Genomic DNA, 21,696 nt, shown 5'->3' with positions numbered 1-21,696 from the left:
CGCATGGCAGGCAACCAATATTAAACGGAGGATTGAAGAATCTCTATAACCCATACATTGTAACAAATACAGTTGTGCCTAGGTGCCTACAATTCGAAAAACCATCTAATCAAGCAATTAAATGTGTAAGAAATATAGGTGTTTTTTTTAAGTTTAACATCGCATGCCAACAATAATTAATACTACTAACTTTACTAACCTAACCTAACGGTTACCAACTGTATGTTTGCACAAGACCTTACAAGGACATTTTACAACGGCGTATTTCACGTGCATCGCGTTATCACGCCTATGTAACTGAATGTTATATACCGTAATAATAATCTACTTAGAAACAAAAATTTTAACCAAATAAAACGTTCTCATAAAAAATTTCCGAAGTTGATTATCACCGTAAAATCATCGGCGAAAAGGTAAAACGCCTAAAAATACCATAACACTTGCTGTTACGCAACCTTTTATACTAAAGGGAGTTTAATCAAATAAAAGATTTAATTCGTTTTATCCGGATATCCGGATAGTAAAATAATCAGTATTCGAATTATCCGGATACAAAAATGGGCGAATAATTGCAAGCCCTAGTCGTAACGTAATAATAAATAATCTTATGAGTGATTAGGTGGATAGGTACACCTTTATGTAGTTCGACTGCACCAATTACACTATGTCGGAAATTTATTTGTAACCCGTGAGTTAACTAATCAATGCTTTTTAATATGTGTCTGTAAGGGAGTAAGTCTTTTAGACAGTTTATTTTTTTCATTTTATAATAAATATCAGGGGACAAATGTTGTGATTGAATCCTTATTTTATTATTTGTATATTATTGTTTGTTCCTTCCGCAATGGAATCGACACCATTCCCCACACACCATCCTTTTATTATGTTACTATTCGTTTTTCTTTTGTTTACGTATTTTAGTCAACTTTGTTTTATGGTTTTCATGATCGAAAACGGATTGACATTATGAGATTCATCTTATTAGTATGTTTGTCAAATCTGTCATTGAATTTAATTCGTGTAGCTACCGCTGACCAGGGAGCTTACCGCGAAAACCGAAATTCGCAAATTGCGGGCATCTTTCTCTTTTACTCTTACTAAGACGTAATTAGAGTGACAGAGAAAAATGCCCGCAATTGACGAACTTCGATTTTCCTGGTAGGAGCCCTGGCGCTAGTTATGCACGCTTAATGCCGCGCCACGATATGATCCGACTGGACCGGTACAGGTACGTTCGTTTCGTCCGTGCAATTTTATTTAAACTTAGTGTTAAGTATGTTCGTTCGTTATGTTGTACGAATATATCTTTTTGTATTAGCTTGTCTACTTTGCATAATTTATTTCGGTTTATTTTATGTTTCTTTCCTTTTATCTGTTACTTTCCGTGATTATTTCGCACTTGATGGTCTCATCGGATGATCAGCGCTGGAAGTCGCCAGCAACATCCTGAGATGAGGCCATGTCGTGACACTTTACTCTCACTATGTTCTCTTTTATGTATGTCTATTACTGTTTGTGTGTTTATGAATAAAACAAATTCTATTCTATTCTATATATCTTCAGTGAATGTATATAATACAATGGGTATACATATACGACTGTACGTATTGTTGTAAGTATGTGAATTTCCCAGTTATATTGTTTTTGTAATAATATCTTCTAAGGCAGTGGCGGGCCATGAGTTTTGGAGTAGGCAAGGCTAATGATATGTTTTCGTGGCATTTCTGTGGAAGGAGTGTCGTAGAATTCATTCGTTCTTAACTATATAAATACAAGTAAGGCAAGCCCGGCTTTTAGGCTCGTATGGAAGTACCGCCACTGTTAAATCAAACGGCCATTCAAATACTCCAAACAAAAAATCACAATGTTGCTCCAACACAATTAATTTGAGACCAACATACAGAAACAAATACAGAAAGAAATGTCACATTTGTGTACAAAAAGGGTTATTCCCACTAGTTACCAGCTTACCACCCAGTTGCTACTAGTGGTAAATACTGGGATTTTTTTTCCCACCTTTTACCACTGGTAACTACTAGTAAAAGGTGGGATTTCCCAGTAGTTACCACCAAAATGTTGTTAGACTTCAATACTAATAAAACAATAGAAATAGTATAGTATAAATACAGAGTTTTTTAATAAATAATAAAATTATAAGTCGATTAGTATTTCAGTAAGCTGCCTTAAAAGTGATCAAATATATTAAAAGCGGTGCAAGTGAAAAAAAATTAGAGAGAAATTAACGTTTGGATAAAATTATACTTTAAATTAGAATTTATTTCTCCAACAGAATATTACAATTCACTTACATAGAGAAATACAAGCAATGATAATACACATTATTTACATAGTGCACGAATAGCATACAATTTGTTACAGGTGCCTTTTTATTTCAATTAATAAATACCCTCGTCGTCCCTGGAATCTGCATTTTCATTTGCAACACCGTAGAGTGACGCTTCATTCACCTGCCTCCTAACATTTTTCACGTTACGCCCATGCGATGCTAGCGAAACGTATTTTGACTAAGGTGTAGAGTGTGTGAAGTTAGAGCTTGTAAAGTTAGAAGCTTGACTCTACATGAGATCTGAGGGCCTACCGCGAACCACGTTCGACGTGTTGCCTCTCTGTCACACTGACGTACGAATTTACAAGTGCGACAGAGACGCAACACGTTGAACGTGGTTCGCGGTAGGCCTTCTGATAACTTTTTGATAGTGCGACCCTTATGATTTCGTCTTAGCAACATTTTACATGAAAATTATTTTAGTGGGATTGATCTTACAGAATTCTTATTATTATAAAAAAAAAAAAGCATAATTGCTAAAATATAAATCCAAAGTCCTTGAACATTACAGACACATTTATACATAATATTTTGTTACGTAAAAACCGTTTTAACATACCGATGTCTAACTGCGTGATCGATTCTATATACGTAGGACACACATTTCAGTCAATAGAAAAAGGCGGTAAATTTGTAAAAAGTAGTTGCAATCACAGAACTACAATGACCCTTACCTAAGCCTTTATGAACATATCTTAGGGCCTACCGCGAACCACGTTCGACGTGTTGCCTCTCTGTCCCACTTGTAAATTCATACGTAAGTGTGACAGGGAGGCAACACGTCGAACGTGGTTCGCGGTAGGCCCTCATGAGTGAAGGCGAAGGAGACACGACTACAAATGAAAAAACGTAAACATTTATTTATTTTTCCTACTCCTCTACTGTTATCTGTCATTTATGCATTCATTAACACGAATATAAGAACATACATAAAAGATTTCAAGAAAAGTCTATATTGTCTATTCCTCATAAAAGCTCTTGTGCTTTTATACGCTATAACGTTACTGCGATTAATGGCTACCAACCTAACAAAACCAAAACGAATACAGTTTTAAACTAAGTGCATTGATGCCAACGTACAAAATATTCATTTGGTTGCATAGTAAAAATAATTACTTCATAAGTCAGAAACACGCATGTGACACCCGTAATATAGCAACACCCATAGACTACGAAGACAGCTTAGCGTTGCTTGTTAGTCTCCGTAGGCTACGGTGGCCAAAATTGAGAAAAAACTGTCCAAAAAATTAATTTAGCAAGTAGCAAGTACCAGGGCCTCATGAGTTACGAGGAGGTGTCGCCGACCGGCCGGCCGCGGCCCGGGGCGGGCCGGGCGCGTAACAAGGTATGCTCGCGCGTCTTGGCTATATACTTTTGCTGTAATTTGTTTACCTAAATTAAGATTTATTTTTGTTGACTCGTAGGAAAAATATTGTATGCAACGTTGTATAAGTAGGTCAAAAAATTCTCGTGGCGTATTCCTTTACAATTTTCGCCTACGCCTTCGGCTCCGGCTCACATTGTAACTCACGCCACTCGCCTTTTTTGACCCTTCTTATACAACTGTTGCATAAAATACTATTAGAACCCTTATGTAAGTTATCTTAATATCTAACATACATATGACTTATGGTCACCCTAATTAAAAGAAGATGCAGGGCTCTAGTTTGACATCTCCTATAGACACACTTTTTGGTCAATGTACGCGATCCGGCTTATTACTCTAGATCCGTGGGTAAAAGATAAGTAAGTTTTTTTTCTTTCGTTCATATGCCACATCTGCCATGACATTTAAGAAAATAATATTTGAGGTAGCGTAAAAGACGCTATGCTGGTCAAAGTATTTTGTCTATTTTGTATCTTTCATGTTTTTAGTCGAGATAATCATAAATTTAAATAATGATGGATTTGACATATTTGAACCGTAAAAACCGGAATTAATTGACAGATGTCATTGAATCGGTAATTTTAACATTTGATTTGACACGTCAGTTCAAGAAATAGCAATAGCAAGTGGTGGTGGTGGCAAAAATATTATTACGTTTTGTTTGTCGTTAATTATTAGATTATACATCATAACTTAGTTAATACGGGTGACCCCGAAGATTTATATATTACTACGGTGAATTGTGTCGTATTTTTCCGTCATTAATGTTAGCAGATCATATTGAGCTATGTCTGACAATAAAAACGTCGATAACATTCCTGAGACGGGCCAACTGGAGACCTCTGATATCAATATAGCAGTAGCAACCAGTGAGGTGTCCAGTGTAGCAGGAAGTGTAAAAAGTGAGAAGGTACGTCATATAATATTTACTTAGCTTGAGATATGTCTACGTCCTTGACATCAACTTGTTTCAACGTTGTTTGCGAAGCTTTCATATCAAACAGTCCATATGCTTGGCTTAATAACTACAACGCAAATACATAACTCTTTTAGCGATTTTGCATATGGTGTATTCAGTTAATTTCATGTCAGATAATTTTTAAGAAAATCAGATGAAAACCATCCACAATTCCATCATAACAAGAGTCTCTTCTCGGAATTGACAGCTTTCGACATATGGAATTACCCAACACTTTATAAAATTGATTAATTATCACTTACTTCGTCTCTTTTTCTCTTGTTAAAATTTTATTAACTGAATGTGCAATTTCTATTAGCAATGGCTATTTAGCCTGTAAGAAGACACAAACAGGGAGTGTATGTCTACTTATACTACTTTAGTAATGTATTATTCAAATATGCTTTTAGACGCACCAGCGAGTATCATCTTCCTCTGAGAGACAGATCAAGTTTGAAAGAGCTCAGAAGTGCCTAGAAAATGCTGCACTCGTGTCAAAACGGATCAAAGAACACCGAAAAGCTACTGCTGAACTCTTGGGAAGACCCTTTGGTTGGTGATATTTATGTTTTAACTAAGAGCAATAAAATTTATATTTTTAGCAATATAGTGTTCAGTACAAATATTACTTTAGGTCTAATACCTAAGTTATAAAAGAGTTATTTGTTTTACAAGGGGGCAAAGTTGTTGTTTAACCGCTCATGCTAATATTGATACCCAAGCAAGCAAAAGTTTCCAAAATTGAACCGTGGTTCGAGAAGTGGAATCTTGAGCGTTGTGAGGGTTTCAATGCACAAGGGTTAAACAAACTGCCTCCAAGTGAAATATAAAAATTTTCACCACACCAACACGAGAAAACTACCAACTATGAAATACCAAAAAATTCAAATGAAATCAAATCCAAATGAACGTAATAAAAAAAAAAAATTCAAAATAATCATTTAAAAGTCAATACTACTAGCTAACATAAGGAAAAAACTCAAAATTTGCATCTGTTTACTTTGCCCCACATGTGAATAAAATGCAACTTTCTCATTCGTTTTTGAACAATCAAGAGAGCTTTTACCAGTTGGTGTGGTGAAAATAAATTTAATAAGTCCAAAGATTTTGAAACTAAATATCTAAGTCAACTTTATTCATATTTATTTCGTAAATGCATGATACATTACATGTTAATACATTATAAAGATAACATTAACACTTGATACATTTTCAATCATTATTAATAAAATAAATAATTAAAAATACATATTAATCATACAATGTCAGATTAGTGTAGTGTATAGTCAGAATTAAGTGTAACAAATTCAAAAATAATCGTTTTTTTTTTTAAATAAAATCTCATATATTTTTAAGAATTTTCGGCAGAGGCACGTCTACCCTGGCTGTTTTGTGCGTGAGGAAATTACTTCGCGCGTATGCTCTCTCTGTCTGGACCCGCCTAATTACATATCGAACCTGCTCTTACTGTGCTTAGACAATTTTGATTGTTAGTCTAAGTTTATTATTCTTTGAAGAATTACCTTTAATTGTCTCATTGCAAAATTATTTAATTGAGGAACTGGACAAACCACTAGTCATACAATCTTCGAGTAGTTTTATAGCTTTCCAATGAATCTTAGTTAAAAATGTAGTCTTTAAGTAAGTATCTCATCATTATCATAAATTTAAGAGCTGCGCTCTTGTTGGTGAAGCATTTCCAGGCATGCCTTTCTTTGGCCTCTTCCTTGACAGCCTGATACGACACAACATTCACTTTCTCCTTCACTTGATTCATGTATGCCCTTTTTGGCTTTCCTTTATTTCTCCTTCCTTCGACTTTCCCTTCTATGATGGTCTTGATGAATTCATTGTGTCGTAATAAGTGTCCCAACATGTTTCCTCTTCTAAGTAAGTATCTATAAAGTCTAATTTTCAAATGCTTTCTATATGCAATGTAACATTGTAACTTTTTGTTATGTATTTCACACCAATCAAATGTATTCTTCTTCTTCTTTAAAGAAGTTTATATTTGCTTTGCATTTAGACATTAATAATATACCTACTTATTATCGTTTTATTTATTTTAGAGTATGTCCAAGGTAACTGCACTGACCTTAAAATTTCGTTAAAAAATGTAAAACTAAAAATAACATGAGTCAGTTATTTGGCCAATGAGGTAACATTCTGTATCTATGGAATTATGTTATTAGTTTGATGACCAAGTCACATGGTTTTTTGTTTTTATTCTCCTAAGTACCATGTAAGTAGTTGTTTTTTTTTATCTTAAACAAAACTTAAATATTGGTTTGCAGAGGATGCCGATCTTGACGACTCAGTGTCAGAGATGGCGTCCACCGTGAGTGAAAGAACTGGTTACTCTGTGGCCACTGATACGTCCACCACTCTCTCAGTTCAAGAAGCCTTAAATAGTAAGAGACAATCTTTGGTAAAACATCAAAATGGTGTTTGATGGTGTTTTAGAAGTCTTCAGTTTAGAGATACATATACACCCTGGTTATAAAATAAATACTGGTTACATAGCAAGTACTTAATACATTGGATAGAATAATTCAGGTCCATTGAATTTCTTCTCATTGATAGCATATCTTTCACCATTTTAATAAGCATTGAAGAAGTGTTCATGTAAATTTGGAATCTGTAATCTGTCTCATATTACTTATATTTGCTCAATAATTGACTAAATAATACCCCTAGGGATAAAGTTTGCTTTGTAATCTCATTTTGTATATTAAATTTGTATACATATTATGTGATTGTAAAAGTCCAAAGTATATATTATCTACCTTCATTCCCCCATGTTCTTTCAGTTCCAGGCATCAGTGAAAGTTTAGCAAATACATTGAAACAGAAAGAATTACTAATGGAAAGGATAAAGCAATACAAGGAAATAAGTAAAAAACCTATGTATAAATCACCAGTTAGTAGAAAAGAATCAGTTACAGAGTCCAAGTTTGAAGTCAAAAAGGTTAGTGTGTGGTTTAACATTTGATTACTAATATTACAATATAGGGTGTGTAATCCAAATGATAGAAATGATATTATTATAATTTTTTATATTCACTCAGAAAAAACAGGCCTTATGTTATGTTAACAAATTCGTTACCATTGGATTTAAGATCCTGTATAGCTAAAAGGTGAAGTTATTATGTTTAATTTATTGCATGTATTTTATGAATGCAGTAGGTATATTTGCTAACTCAAATGTTTTTCTTCTATATTTAGAGTTTAGGTATGAGTGATGTTACGCAACTTCACAACACAATCAAAGAAAAGGAAAATGCTTTGACTTTAATCCAGGTAAAAATGAAGGCAATGGAAAATACCATCCTAGATTTACAAGAAAAGATTAATGAAAAAGATCAAATAATTGAAGCAAAAAATAAAGCTAATGTACTTATGTCAGAAAGTTTTAATAAAAAAGGTAAGATAATTTCATATTTACATATATTCTCTCTTATTATGAACAGAACATTTATGTATCAGTCATACATTTGACTTGTTTTATTTTTTTGCCTATAGAAAAAGAATTACAAATTATACTTGAGGACACTAGGCAGCAAATGTCAAAAATGCAAGAAAATTTCGTTGAAATAGAAGGTACATGGATTGAAGAAAAAAATAAATTGTCTGAAGAGCTCAAGGAAAAAGATGATAAAATTAAACACCTGGAAGAAGCTAAGGCCATCTTAGATAATTCTAGATTTGCAATTAGTGTTGACCAGTCAAAGCTAATTGAAGAACTTGATTCAAAAAACAAGGAAATTATATCTTTAAAAGAGAACATTGAGTTATTGGAACAAATGTCCCCGCTGAAATCCTCACCTGAGCAAATCGAAACAATTGAAGTGGAAAAGGGAAGTTTGCAGATAGCTGATACAACTGAGCTTATGAAAAAGATAGAATTTTTGGAAAATTTGAATTCTCAAATTAGACAAACTAACAAGGAGTTAGAAAATAACTTGTTGAAAAATATTCCTGAAACTAAATCTACTACTACAGTTTCCCCTAGCAAAAGTACCAAAAGTCCTCTTCCCGCTCGTAAAGGTGGTAGAGCTGCTAAATCAAAGTCACCTTGGAGTAACATTTCTTCTGAACCAGCAACTACAGAAGCAGAGAAAAAAACAACCAAAACCGATTTCTCCAAGCTAGAGACGGTTATTCAGTCACTCAACAAAGATATTTTGGATAAAGAATATGAAATGACGAAAAAAGATGCGTTGATTTCTGAACTTCAGGCTACAAATTCTAAATTTGAAAATACTTTGAAAGAACTTCAAGAGACTATGGAAAAAACAAAAGAATCTGCTGTGACACTTGATGTTGGAAGCTCAACAGATTTTGCACCGTGTCTAGAAGGCCAAAGTGAAGAAACGAGTTTTGAAGGCATAAAAGACCTGCAAATAAAACTGAGAGAAGCAGAAGATCAGATTGCAAGCCTTACGAGCGAAATTGAAGCTGCTAATAAGAATATGATTAAGGTGAAATCAAACCATAAGTTAAAATTAAAACAAATGCAGAAAACTATCGACAATTTTAGCAAAGTATCTGATTCTAACGCAGAAATAATTAAACTGAATGAAGAGATGCACCAATTGACGCAAAAAGTGGCAGAGTTAGAAGAAGAGAAGGGGAACCTGCAGTTGCATCTGGTCGACTATGACAGTGGACGATGTAAGTTCATTATATTTATTTTTAATTTAAATTTACTTTCTTTTAGTAACTTAATTTTAAATGCATTTTTGCGCGAATATATAATTTAAACTGAAGAACTACAGTAAGTAATAAGTAATAAAACTAATTGTTGTTTTATTTTTCAGTGACAGAATCAGATGTGTACAAGAAACTTTTGGAAATGGAAAACTTAGCTGAGGCAAGATTGAAATCTATCAGTGTTTTAGAAGCGCAAAAATTCGACTTAGTCCAAGGTATTTTTATATATACTTCGTCTAACGAACAATTTGAGAAAAAGTGGAAGATAATTTAAGAACTGGAAACTTAATATAAAAAAATGAAAACATGCTAATTTAAGTATCCAGTAAGGATGAAAGTAATTTTTATATCTATAAATTTATTCACAAAAGCTGACGCCAAATATGTGTCAAATAGTTTTTAGGACAGTTCAAGTCTAGGGCGAGCTATTATAGATAAAGAATTAGAGTTGCCCTTAATAACTTAGGCGCTTAGCACACTGGATCCGATTCGCACGTCGCTCCGATACGCTCATAGCGTTATCTCGCTCAAACATCGTAGCGACGTGCGAATCAGATCCAGTGTGCTAAGCGCCATAATACGTAATTGTATGCGAAAAGTCAGAATGTAGGTAACTATATTGTATTATAATACTAATGTCTATGCATTATGTGTAACTTACATTTTTTTTAGAATTACACATTTTACAACAAAAGAACGCTGAAATGGAAGACAAATTGGAAGATATGTCTCATTTACACAGTGAACAAGTCAGTTCTGAAATGAAATCTGTTCAATTAGAGGAACAAGTTGATGAACTTACAGCTTCACGAAAAGAGCTAGAACTTGTGGTGGAAAATCTCAAACTTGATAAGGAACATTTAAATGACACAATTAAGTTGTTACAAGAGGAAAAAGGGGAACTTAATCACAAGTTACAACATTACACCCAAGAAAATATCGAATTAACTGATAAACTTGAGAAACTTAGTGCAGAAAAAGTCAGTTCTGCTGAATCCATAGAAATCGTTGAATCACTGACAACTCAAGAGAAGCTTGAGCTTGAACAGTACAATAAAGGAATAACTGAGAGCAAAATAGATCCGGATCACACTGACGAATACAAAGGAACGTTGACACCAGAATGCAATGAAAATATCGAAAAACTAGTTGAAGAAAGTGCCGAATTAAACAAAAAAATTGAACTTTTTACTCAAGAAAGACAGGAAGTCATGGAGAAAATGGTACATATTAGTTCAGAAAACGAAACCCTTCAAAAAACTATAGTTGATTTGACTGAAAGGTGCAGCTGGTTAGAGTCTAATATTAATGAATTGACAAGACAGAAAAACGATTTAGAAGCACTGACTGAAGATCTTAATCGTCAAATCGAAGAGCTCAAACGTGAACGTGCTGAAATAATCAAGGGCAGCGTAGAGGCCACCAAGCCATCTAGTATCGAGGACGTTGCTGAAGCAATAGCGTCTGATCCACAACACGATGACAAGTCAACTGGCGACAAAGCTATTAGTAGAACCAAATCTGTTAAACAGTTGACAAAAGAAATACTAAAACTTAAAAATACTATCAAAGAAAGAGAAGCCGAAATTGGAGACTGCCAAATGAAAATCTTATCATTAGAAGAGCGGCACCAGAAACAAACCGAACTTATACAGAATAACGCTTCCTATGAAAGTAAGATCAAAGCCTTGATAGAAGAAAACAAACAATTAAGGGAAGAATTGGGTGTCGTTAAAAAAGATACAGAAGCTGAACAACAACTAATTAAATTACAAGAAACTAATAATTTGTTGCATTTAGAACTACAAAACATACAGAAACAATACGCAACTGCAATGAACACTCGTGATATCAGGATAAATGAAGTTGAGAATATGTTGCTAGATTACGAAAAGCAGATAATAAATTACAGTAATACTTTGCAACAGAAAGATAAGGAAATTTCGGAATACATCAATCAGATAACTAAATTAAACGATGTCTCTCAAAAATTAAAGTCAACTATTGATCTACTTGAAGAAGAGAAGACAAAAGATCAAAATGCAGATTTAATAAAGTCGTTAAATAAACAAATCGCAGCGTTCCAGAGAAAGCTAACTGAATATGAAGAAAAACTGAGAATGTTCGAAGAGGAAAAATTACAATTGCTTAATTTACAAAATACGATGGAGGTTAAAAATACAGCACTCGACACAGAATTGCAGAAACTACAGGAAACATTGTCTGAAAAACAGACCATCATTAAAGAATTACAAAAACAACAACAGAAACACGCAGAAGAAATGGATTCAGTTACCGAACAAGTTAAAGAACGAGACGAAGAAATTCATGAAATTAAATTACAGTTGAGAAAAGAATCTATTGAGAATGAAAAATTACGCAATATTTTATGTGAAAAAGAAAATGCTTCAACAAGCTTTACGAAAGAATACGATGAAATTAACGCAAAACTTGAAAAGTTGGTACAAGAAAAAGAAGAATTGAACGAAAAATTCTCAACTGCGGAAAATAAAAACAAGGAGCTAATGGAGAAATTGAAAAAGTTTGCCGTTAATTTCAAGAAGAAAACCACCGGGTATGCTGCATTGGAAACAGAGTTCAGCGAAATTCAAAAACAACTTCAAGAGAAGAATGCGAAACTCGAGGAGCTATTAACTCAAACCGAGTCTCTTCCATTAATGCAAGATAAGCTTAAGAACGCTGAAGATGAATTGAATAGAATAAAAACTCAAAACCAGGCATTAGAACAGCAGAACACAAAGCACATTGAACATTTGCACGGTGAATTAAAAATAACCCAAGACCGTTTGACGAATACTGTTAATGAAATTTCTGGCCTGAATCATTCAATTCATGCTTTGGCGAGTGAGCGAGATGCTGCTCTAGAAGAAAATAAATCACTTAAGAATCAAGTTGACGCCTGCAATAAAAAGATAGTTGAATATGAAATAGAGCAAAAAAATAATTCTAACTTTGTTACAAAAATCGGTAGTTTGGAAACAGAATTAAATCAAAGACAAAATCAAATAGAAGAGTTGACAAATGCGCTTAATCTTCAAGAGCAACAGATTAGTCAAGTTCGCTTTGGATATGATGCTAAACTACAAGAAAGAGACTTGTACATAGAAAGTCTAGACTCTGAAATAAGTAAATACAGAAGTCGTATTTGTCGCCTCGAGGATACTATATCTGCCATGGAGGACAGGCGTCACTCATTAGAACGCAAAGCTGATCAGCTAGGCAGTCAATTAGAAGAAAAACATAAAGCTTACACTCAATACACTAGCCAAGAAGATGCACTAGTATGTAGGTTAGCTGTCTTAATGGATCACGACAGGGTAGTTGAAAAACAATTGCATGAAATCGAAAGCGAAAACAAAGAATTACAGTTCAAAGTACAACATTTAAGTGACGAAAATCTACGCTTGAAAACTTCCTTATCGGACATACAAGAATATTGTAATACGCTGACTGACAAAGCTAGTAAAGCTGATTCCGCGGAGTCTGACATTGTAAAGTACAGAACGAAAGTCAATGAGCTCGAAAATCAGTTAAAACGGATTTCTCAGGATCACCAGACCCTTTTAGTGCAAAGAAAACACGACGTTGAAGAACTAGAAACAGAGTTTAATACACAAATTGAAAACGCCATCAAAGAGAAAAAAATACTGAGCGAGAAATATGAAAAAACTTGTGAGCATGTTAATCAATTAGACAACAAATTACTGGAGTATGTGAGTACTATTCGTACATTAAATTTAAATGTTGAAGAGCTAAACAAAATCAATCAGGAATTAAGAGAGAATTCTTTTAATAAAGAACTAGCTCAATCTGCGGATTATACTGAGCAATACATCAGTGAAATAAATAGATTGAACTCTGAGCTTAATAATAAAAATCAAGAAACGTTTGATCTTAACAACAAAATACAATCACTGCAGGCCAACCATGCGGCAGTGATATACAAATTAGAGAGCGATATATCGGAATTGAATACCAAATTACATAATAGTTCAATGGAGCTAGAGCAACTTGCCAACAAAACACAAGCCTTAACTCAAAATAATGAACATCTACAAACACTGCTCTTCCGAAAAGATGAAGAAATCAAACAAATGTCTGAGAATAAGAAAATGTTTTTCGAAATAAATGTTCCAAAAACTGAAGGAATGGTTATATCATCAACTATTGAACCTTTGAAGAGTGAGGTTGAACCTTTCGATGTTTCCACGCTTGAATCTCAAATTCTTCCTGACTTGCCCTTAATTGAACCTAAAATTAAATGTCCGAAAGTTTCGAAAGATACACTAGAACAAACCGAGTCATTGCACGCTCGTACAGAAGAAGTTATTGAGCCAGAAATTGTACCTAAGAAGTCTTATTTGTGTTATAAAGGAGAAGAAGATATACCACAAGAGTCTGATCCGTTCAATTCTGATGAAGGTTGGGGCTTCGGAGAGGGTGAAGAAACAGCAGATGTAACGCCCGACCTGCCCCATTTGCAGGAACAACTGGAGCAACTTAAGAAAGATAATGTCAATTTAAAAGCCGAAGTTCAAGCAAACAATACTAAACTACTTAAAGCGATGAAAAAACTAAAAGAACTTAAATCTACTAATGATATTTTGACAAATGAACTTAAAATATCTAAGCAAATATCCCAGTCATCATTTTTGGATTCGGCCATAGAAGATGAATTGAGAATTAATATACAAGACCAAGAGAAAAAAATAGAAGAAATAAGTGCAGAACTAAACAAAGAAAAAAGGGAGAAGGAAGCCATTAAGAAACAAAACGAGGTTATTCAAAATGCGAATGAAAGGTTAACTGAAATGAAAGAAAAAATGGATAGTGAAATAGAACTTTGGAAATATAAATTTAAGGAAGCTAATGATAAGATGCTGACGTTGCAGTGGGGATCAGAAATCAAAGATTCCCCAGATCACAAGCCCTCTACCGCTACTTCAGATTCTAATCAAACACATCTTTATGATGAAATACAAAAGCTTGAAAAAGAAAATGACGAGCTACATTTGATGATTGAGCAATTAAATAGCCAAAATAAAGAATTGAGTTTACAACAAGCTAGTTTGAAGGAAGAGTTAGCTAAAAATTTAAGTAAACAACATGCATTTTGTAATAATTGTAAGAATCTTACAACCCAATTAGATGACATAAAAAAATCTAATCTTGACTTATCGCGCAGCAATGAAGAACTAAAAAAGCAATTAGTCGAAAGAAGCCAATATGCTGAATCAATTAAATCAGATTATGAACAATTGCAATTATTGTTGACCCGCAATCAAAATGAGTTAACTACGAAAAATAATACACTGGAAGAAGAAGTTTATTCCTTAAGGACTGATTTGAGTAACGCAGTATCCAAATCGTCCGAGTTAATAACAGAACTGGAAGCAGCCAATGCTAAACTACTTTGGTATGAAAGTGAACTACAGACTACATTAAAATCTGACGAATCTGACAATACTGCTCTTAATCAGAAATGTACTGCTCTAGAGCAACAATTATTGGCTTTACAATGTAGTATTGAAAAAGCTAATAAAAAACTTACCGATTTGGAAACAGAAAACACTAACCTTTTATTAAAAATAAAGAGTTATGAACTAAAAATCAGTGAGTTGAATGAAAAACATCAAAATCACAATACAGAAAATGACCAAAACAGCGACGTCATGCATACAATACGAGAATATGAGCTTAAAATAAAGGAGTTGAATGATAAGCTTCAAAATCTTAACATTGAAAACGATCAGCTATTATCCACTGTAGCCGAGCTGCGTTCTTCCGTGTCGACGGCAGTCGACCAGAGGGGTTTCGAGATAGCAGAACTGTGGAAACAACACTTAGCACAAAGAGAAGTAGATTTTCAGAACACGGAACATGAACTTAGAGCTCAATTAAGTGCATCGGAAGCCAAATATGAATTGCTTTTAGATCGTGTCCAATCGTCGAGTCAAGAAGAAACCAACAAATTAGTTTCTATGGAACAGGTTAGTTCGTTGCAAAATAAATTAAAAGACAAAGAGGAACATTTAAGTAACCTGCAAGATAAGTATGGCGAAGTAATGAATCAATTAGATATGTTACGCTCAGAAATGGAGGATGAAAAGCATATGCATGAAAATAAATTATTAGTCCAGCAAGAAGAATATGAGAAACAGTTACAAGAAGTCATAAATAGAAACCAAGAAAACACGAACGGTTTTAAACCAGTCATTCAGTCTCTCGAAACCGAATTGGCTGTAACAAGAGAGGCTAACAATGAATTAAAACATCAGTTGTTGCAACTAAATGAGAAATTACAGCAGGCCGAGTCTACAATTATTGAAATGAATAGTCAACTGCAATTGAAAGACAGTGAGATATACCAAAAAACACATGACTACACTATTGCATTAGCTCAAAGGAATGAGGAGTTTGAAAACGTCAGGAAACAGTTAGTAGATTACGAAAAGAAGGTTGAAGACTTAACCTATGAGAAGGAGTCTGACCTGGCAGTCCTTAGATTAAAAATTCACGATAAAAATCAAGATTTTGATAAACTGCGTATCGAGTATGACACAGAAAAGACATATTTGGCTCAGGCACTGAATGATAAAATTGTAGAATGTACCAATCTAAATAAACAGATAGTAGATTTAAATAAAATTCTCGAAGAACATTCCACGAAAGCTTCCGAAACTCAAGAAGTTTTAGAGAATCAAGAGTATGAAATAGTAACCTTGAAAGACGAAATAGCAAGTCTTCAAGACGCGTTACGTTCAACAAGTAGCAAGATAGAGAAACACGTCAGGTTTTCTTCGGACACTAAGTCTTCAGCCGAAGGCGAGGCGACTGAGGACATGAGCAGTGATCTTTTAGACGCTGTGCCTAGAGCGGAGTTAGATCTGGCGTTGTACATGTTGCACCAGAGAGATGTCCGATGCGAGGAGCTGACGATGGAACTCACGCAGTTGTTAGAAGAACGAGATACGCTTCAATTGCGCTTGTCGGACAGTCTGCGGTCGTGCGAGGAGATCAAGTTGAAGTGTGTGGCGGCCGGGCTGGACGTGTCGACGAGTTCTAGTGAGGCTGCTGTGGACGCGCCGAGCGTGAGCGTGGAGAAAGAACAGCAGTTTGTGGACACACACCGCGGCCAGTCTCGAATCAGCAGCATAAGCGATCCTGATGGAGAGAAACCAAAGTTACAAGCCAAGTAAGTGATTTGAAAACCTCTTTATTGATTGAACTCAAAATTTGCATATAATTACCTAATTTACAGTTTAAGTTAAATAACCCCCTTTCGCTTTTCGGTTGCGTTTAAATTTAGCATACCTGCGTAACTTGTGACAATGCACGACACACTAGCTGGTTTGATGATACAGAGCGAGAGTGGCCATAATATCGCTGCAATAACTAAAACAACACAACTAGTTTAGTTTCATCTTCAACATGATTTTTTGTAACTACTTACATATTTATATTTTTTGTTAGTAGTAGGTACTAAAGTAAAGTAGCTTGTAGCTCCGCCCATAATCTCTCTGTTTTGCTTTAAGGTTAGTCAACCTTAAGGCAAAACAGAGAGATTATGGGATATGGATATAGAATGCCTTTTGGCATTAAGTTCGCCTAATTCAGATCAGTTTTCTTTTGTATAAATAAATCTTTATATAAAAATATGCGTACAGGTTATCGGAGCTCCGCAGCGTCAAGCACAGTCGTGACGTAGTGCTGCGGCACGAGAGCGAGGCGAGGGAGCTCGGCATGCGGCTGCTGCAGCGCGACGTTGCCAACCTTCCCCCCGAGGCCGTGCACCAACTGACACAGGCGCACCACACGCTCTGTGAGTACAGCATGTCCGACACATGCGGCACGAGAGCGAGGCGAGGGAGCTCGGCATGCGGCTGCTGCAACGCGACGTTGCCAACCTTCCCCCCGAGGCCGTGCACCAACTGACGCAGGCGCACCACACGCTCTGTGAGTACAGCATGTCCGACACATGCGGCACGAGAGCGAGGCGAGGGAGCTCGGCATGCGGCTGCTGCAGCGCGACGTTGCCAACCTTCCCCCCGAGGCCGTGCACCAACTGACGCAGGCGCACCACACGCTCTGTGAGTACAGCATGTCCGACACATGCGGCACGAGAGCGAGGCGAGGGAGCTCGGCATGCGGCTGCTGCAGCGCGACGTTGCCAACCTTCCCCCCGAGGCCGTGCACTAGCTGACGCAGGCGCACCACACGCTCTGCCGTGTACATTTCTATAATCTGTCAAGCTGAATATGTCAGTAGCAATGTCAAGCAAACTAAAGTATGGTATACCTAGGAAACGAACAAAAAGCAACAATGTACATTGAACAGCCGCTAGTTTTTTTTAAGACCGCGCACGCTCCAGACGTATCTAAATTTGCCTATTTGCGATAATGTGGTAGAATAAAATATTTGTTATAGATTTTGTTATGGAGTAGTGTGAAGATATGATAATGAGAACAATTATGAAATATAAAGATTACAGAGGCTGATTATGCGACTAAATAACCTGGGATTACGTGCACAAAGTGAAAAAATACCCTATATAATAATACTAGAATCCAACAGGTCAAGTTTTGAATTTGTACTGAAGGCATTTGTCCAGAGAAATGTGCTTTATATTAGTAGCAAGTATGCAAAATATCTGCCCCCCAAATGTTATTGATGTTGGTAAAAAAAAAGATCTTTCTTCATTTTTTTTTTCTAGTTAGCCGATTCTAAATATTTTCCATTCTCCATGATTTTTTAGTACTTATGTCATTGACACAATGAAAAACTAGGTTTATAGGTTTTCCTTTTTAGGGTTCCGTAGCCAAATGGCAAAACACGGAACCCTTATAGATTCGTCATGTCCGTCTGTCTGTCTGTTTAAACTTAGTAAGTACATCTTTTTTCATCAAACCCATACGTGTGGCGTATCTATGGATAGGTCTTTAAAAATTATATTGAGGTTTCTAATATCATTTTTTTCTTAACTGAATAGTTTGCACGAGAGACTTCCAAAGTGGTAAAATGTGTCCCCCCCCCCCCCGTAACTTCTAAAATAACAGAATGAAAAATCTAAAAAAAATATATGATATAGGTACATTGCCATGCAAACTTCCACCGAAAATTGGTTTGAACGAGATCTTAGTAAGTAGTTTTTTTTAAATACGTCATAAATGGTACGGAACCCTTCATGGGTGAGTCCGACTCGCACTTGGCCGCTTTTAGGGTTCCGTACCCAAAGAGTAAAACGGGACCCTATTTATTACTAAGACTTCGCTGTCCGTCCGTCTGTCTGTCTGTCCGTGTGTCACCAGGCTGTATCTCATGAACCGTGATAGCTGTCTAGAGATGAAATTTTCACAGCTATAACAACAAATACTAAAAACTACGGAACCCTCGATGGGCAAGTCCAACTCGCAAGTGTCCGGTTTTTTTTTTCAAAATTTACATAACATTTTTAGTGTTCTGCACAAAACTTCACTCACGGAACAATTATTTTTTTTTAAAAAGCGAAACCTATAAACCTAGAATATATTATGCTGAAGCGGTCAACATCAAAATCAAAGTGATTTGTTACGATTTACCTAGTTTGTGGAAACCGTTTTCTCCCGAAATGGAATTTCATACAAAAAGTATCGTTAGGATCGCAAAGCTATTCCCTCGTAAATAATTCAAATTATAGGTATGTAAAGAAAAAAAATATATTTAGTAACTTTTCGTATTATTTTTACATTTCAGCTCGAGACTCTCAAAGCACTTCTACCGTCCTCCTGAATTGGCTCCGAGGCAAAAGTACTCCAAAAGTCGTCCACATGTGAGTCTGATGATACTTCCACCGCTAGGAAAAACACGGTTTTATTAGTAAGATTACTTAAAGGACCCCACACTTATCAAGTTTATGGATAAGTTTTCTGTAAATACCATCACGGCTCGGATAATGCTTCGCTAATAATTTCTGTCATGTCCGTTTATTACACCTTGAATACAGAAAATGAAAGCAATGCCCATGGTTTTAAACTAGGTTCTGTGATCATATTATAATCACCATATAAGAACGTCGGAACAACTGGCTAAAACAGATAGTAGGATCAACTAGATGTGCTATACGCGTGCGCCCACGAGGGCCAGAACATACGCAATGCGCCCAATTAAAAACACGTTTTAACATTCCTAAGAATATATCAAAAACAACCCACGTTATTTGCCATACTAAAATTTACGGTGGGGAATAAAAAAAAATGAGATTGTAACAAGGACAAACAATCGTAGCGCTTACTCTACTACTCCTACTGAAAGTTCCATAAGACCATCTCGCTTGGTCATCTGCCGGCTCTACCAGTTCATCTTTATACTTATTGTACCTCTATGGGCTAAAAGGACGGTGCACCTCTCCAACACAAAGGGAACGCGACAGTAAGAGCCGATTTATCACTTACCATTTAACTCGTCCGATAACTATTCCAAGGAATTAAATTATGAGAAAGACACATAAGAATCGTGTTATCAATGGAATAAACGGCTCTTAATGTTATAAAATTAGTTAAATGTGATCGGCTCAAACTGATAAGTGTGGTACGCCCTTATAACTATAACACTGGTGTTCTGTTATTATAAGTACATTACATACATTTTAGAAAACTATAATTATGTTTATTTGTTAGACATGCATTTATTTGAAGATTGTTTTTGCTACTACTAATCCTTGAAAGTTTGATGCAAAACATTTTCTACTGAAATGTAATGTTTATTTTGCTATCTAATCACTAAAGGATTTAGCCAAATTTTCAATCCCTTAAGCTCTGTTATTCTGACTTTAATATACAGAGGTTTTTTTCTACGAGCACTGCACAGTAGATATTCTATAAATCTACAAAGTTTGCTTCATTAATGTTAAAGCCGATATCGGTTAATAATGATGCTATTTCTTACTACGAATTTGTGAACGAACGACTGACGAACGGTTTACCTACGAGTTATTAATTACAATATGCATTCCTATCAGAACTGTTTTAATTTCCTTTATCTTTCAACGCTAGATTTCATTTAATAAAACTGACGTGTAATTTTTTAAAGTGTATCTTTATATTTATTTATTCACTCCAATAGCATAAATAATACACGTTAATCATAGTTTTAGTAAAGCAAAATTTATAATAAAATACTTAATTGTAAAATGATTCTGCAAATAATCTTTTGAAACAGGCTTTTTCATTTATATCTATTAATTTAATCGATTTTTATTTAACCAATAAGTATTATTGTGACTAAATTTACAATCTGTATAATATATGTATATAAACCAGTGGTCCAAATGCGGATCTTTGTATATGAACGAATGTAAATTAGTTTTTTGATTAAATGGCATTTCATTCATTGTTAAACTCGTTTTTGTTTTATTTTTGACTTGTTAACCTACATTAAGTATTAATTACCTATATGGCCGTATTGCCCGAATGCATAATTCAGATTTTCAATATTAGGGTCGCGTTTTATAAAGGCCTGTAACCTCTAATTTCTGTCTGTCTGTCTCCTTCTTATAGTAAACCTTATGTGTCGACCCTTTAAACGCCACGCCTAATATTAGCGAGCTATGTATGTAGATTCTTACTTTTAAAGATAAGCTCAGATGGCGCTGCAATCGACCCGATTTCATCTTCCGTGTTCTCAAATCCCTGATTAAGAATTTAAAAAAGAAATAAAATTAGTGTTTATGGATGGATCTAAAAACTCGTAACACAAGGCAAATAAAATCGCTCAAAACTTGCTTGTTTAAATTTATCTATCAAATACAGGATTTAACGCAATGAAACTCGGAAAACAGACATAACTTGGGAAACTCCACTACGACACCGCCATCGCAGCGTTGTAGCGTAGCGATGCTCATATATCAGGGCTACAACCGCGAAAATCGAAGTTCGTCAATTGCGGGCATTTTTCTCTGTCACTCTAATTACGTCTTAGTGAGAGTAAAAGAGAAAGATCCCCGCAATTTGCGAAATTCGGTTATCGCGGTAGGCTCACTGGGCTATAACCGCGAAAGTCAAAGTTCGTCAATTACGGGCATTTTTCTTCGTCACTCTGATTACGTCGTAGTAAGAGTAAAAGAGAAAGATCCCCGCAATTTGCGAATTTCGGTTTTCGCGGTAGGCTCCCAGTCCTTGCCGCGCTATAGTGATGTGACCATATCCAATACCGATTGCAGGGCTGCACTCGCGAACGCCTCATCATCGGTTATCACTATAAAACCTAAATAATTAATGAAATTTAGTAAGTATC

At 35.4% G+C, this 21,696-nt stretch overlaps 1 protein-coding gene across 1 annotated transcript; it reads left to right on the top strand.

The window, feature by feature from the left end:
• Window positions 1-4,319: 4,319 nt before the first annotated feature.
• On the top strand, window positions 4,320-20,801 carry LOC133517034 (protein lava lamp-like). The gene is made up of 10 exons (XM_061850151.1): window positions 4,320-4,644; window positions 5,103-5,244; window positions 6,987-7,103; window positions 7,503-7,660; window positions 7,918-8,116; window positions 8,215-9,366; window positions 9,513-9,620; window positions 10,078-16,621; window positions 17,094-17,516; window positions 19,159-20,801. The coding sequence occupies exons 1-9, from the start codon at window positions 4,522-4,524 to the stop codon at window positions 17,359-17,361; spliced, it is 8,811 nt and encodes a 2,936-aa protein (XP_061706135.1). The 5' UTR covers window positions 4,320-4,521; the 3' UTR covers window positions 17,362-17,516; window positions 19,159-20,801.
• The last annotated feature ends 895 nt before the right edge of the window (window positions 20,802-21,696 follow it).

This window comes from Cydia pomonella, chromosome 4, assembly GCF_033807575.1.
Source record: "Cydia pomonella isolate Wapato2018A chromosome 4, ilCydPomo1, whole genome shotgun sequence".
NCBI lineage: Eukaryota > Metazoa > Arthropoda > Insecta > Lepidoptera > Tortricidae > Cydia > Cydia pomonella.
The sequence above is the reverse complement of the archived record's forward strand: the minus strand, read 5'-3'. Positions and strand labels throughout refer to the sequence as shown.

Coding starts and splice junctions, on each gene's coding strand:
- LOC133517034 (XM_061850151.1), top strand. CDS start 4,522: ATGTCTGACAATAAAAACGTCGATAACATTCCTGAGACGGGCCAACTG. Junction 9,621..10,077: donor AAAATTCGACTTAGTCCAAG/GTATTTTTATAT, acceptor CATTTTTTTTAG/AATTACACATTTTACAACAA. Junction 16,622..17,093: donor AAACCAAAGTTACAAGCCAA/GTAAGTGATTTG, acceptor ATATGCGTACAG/GTTATCGGAGCTCCGCAGCG.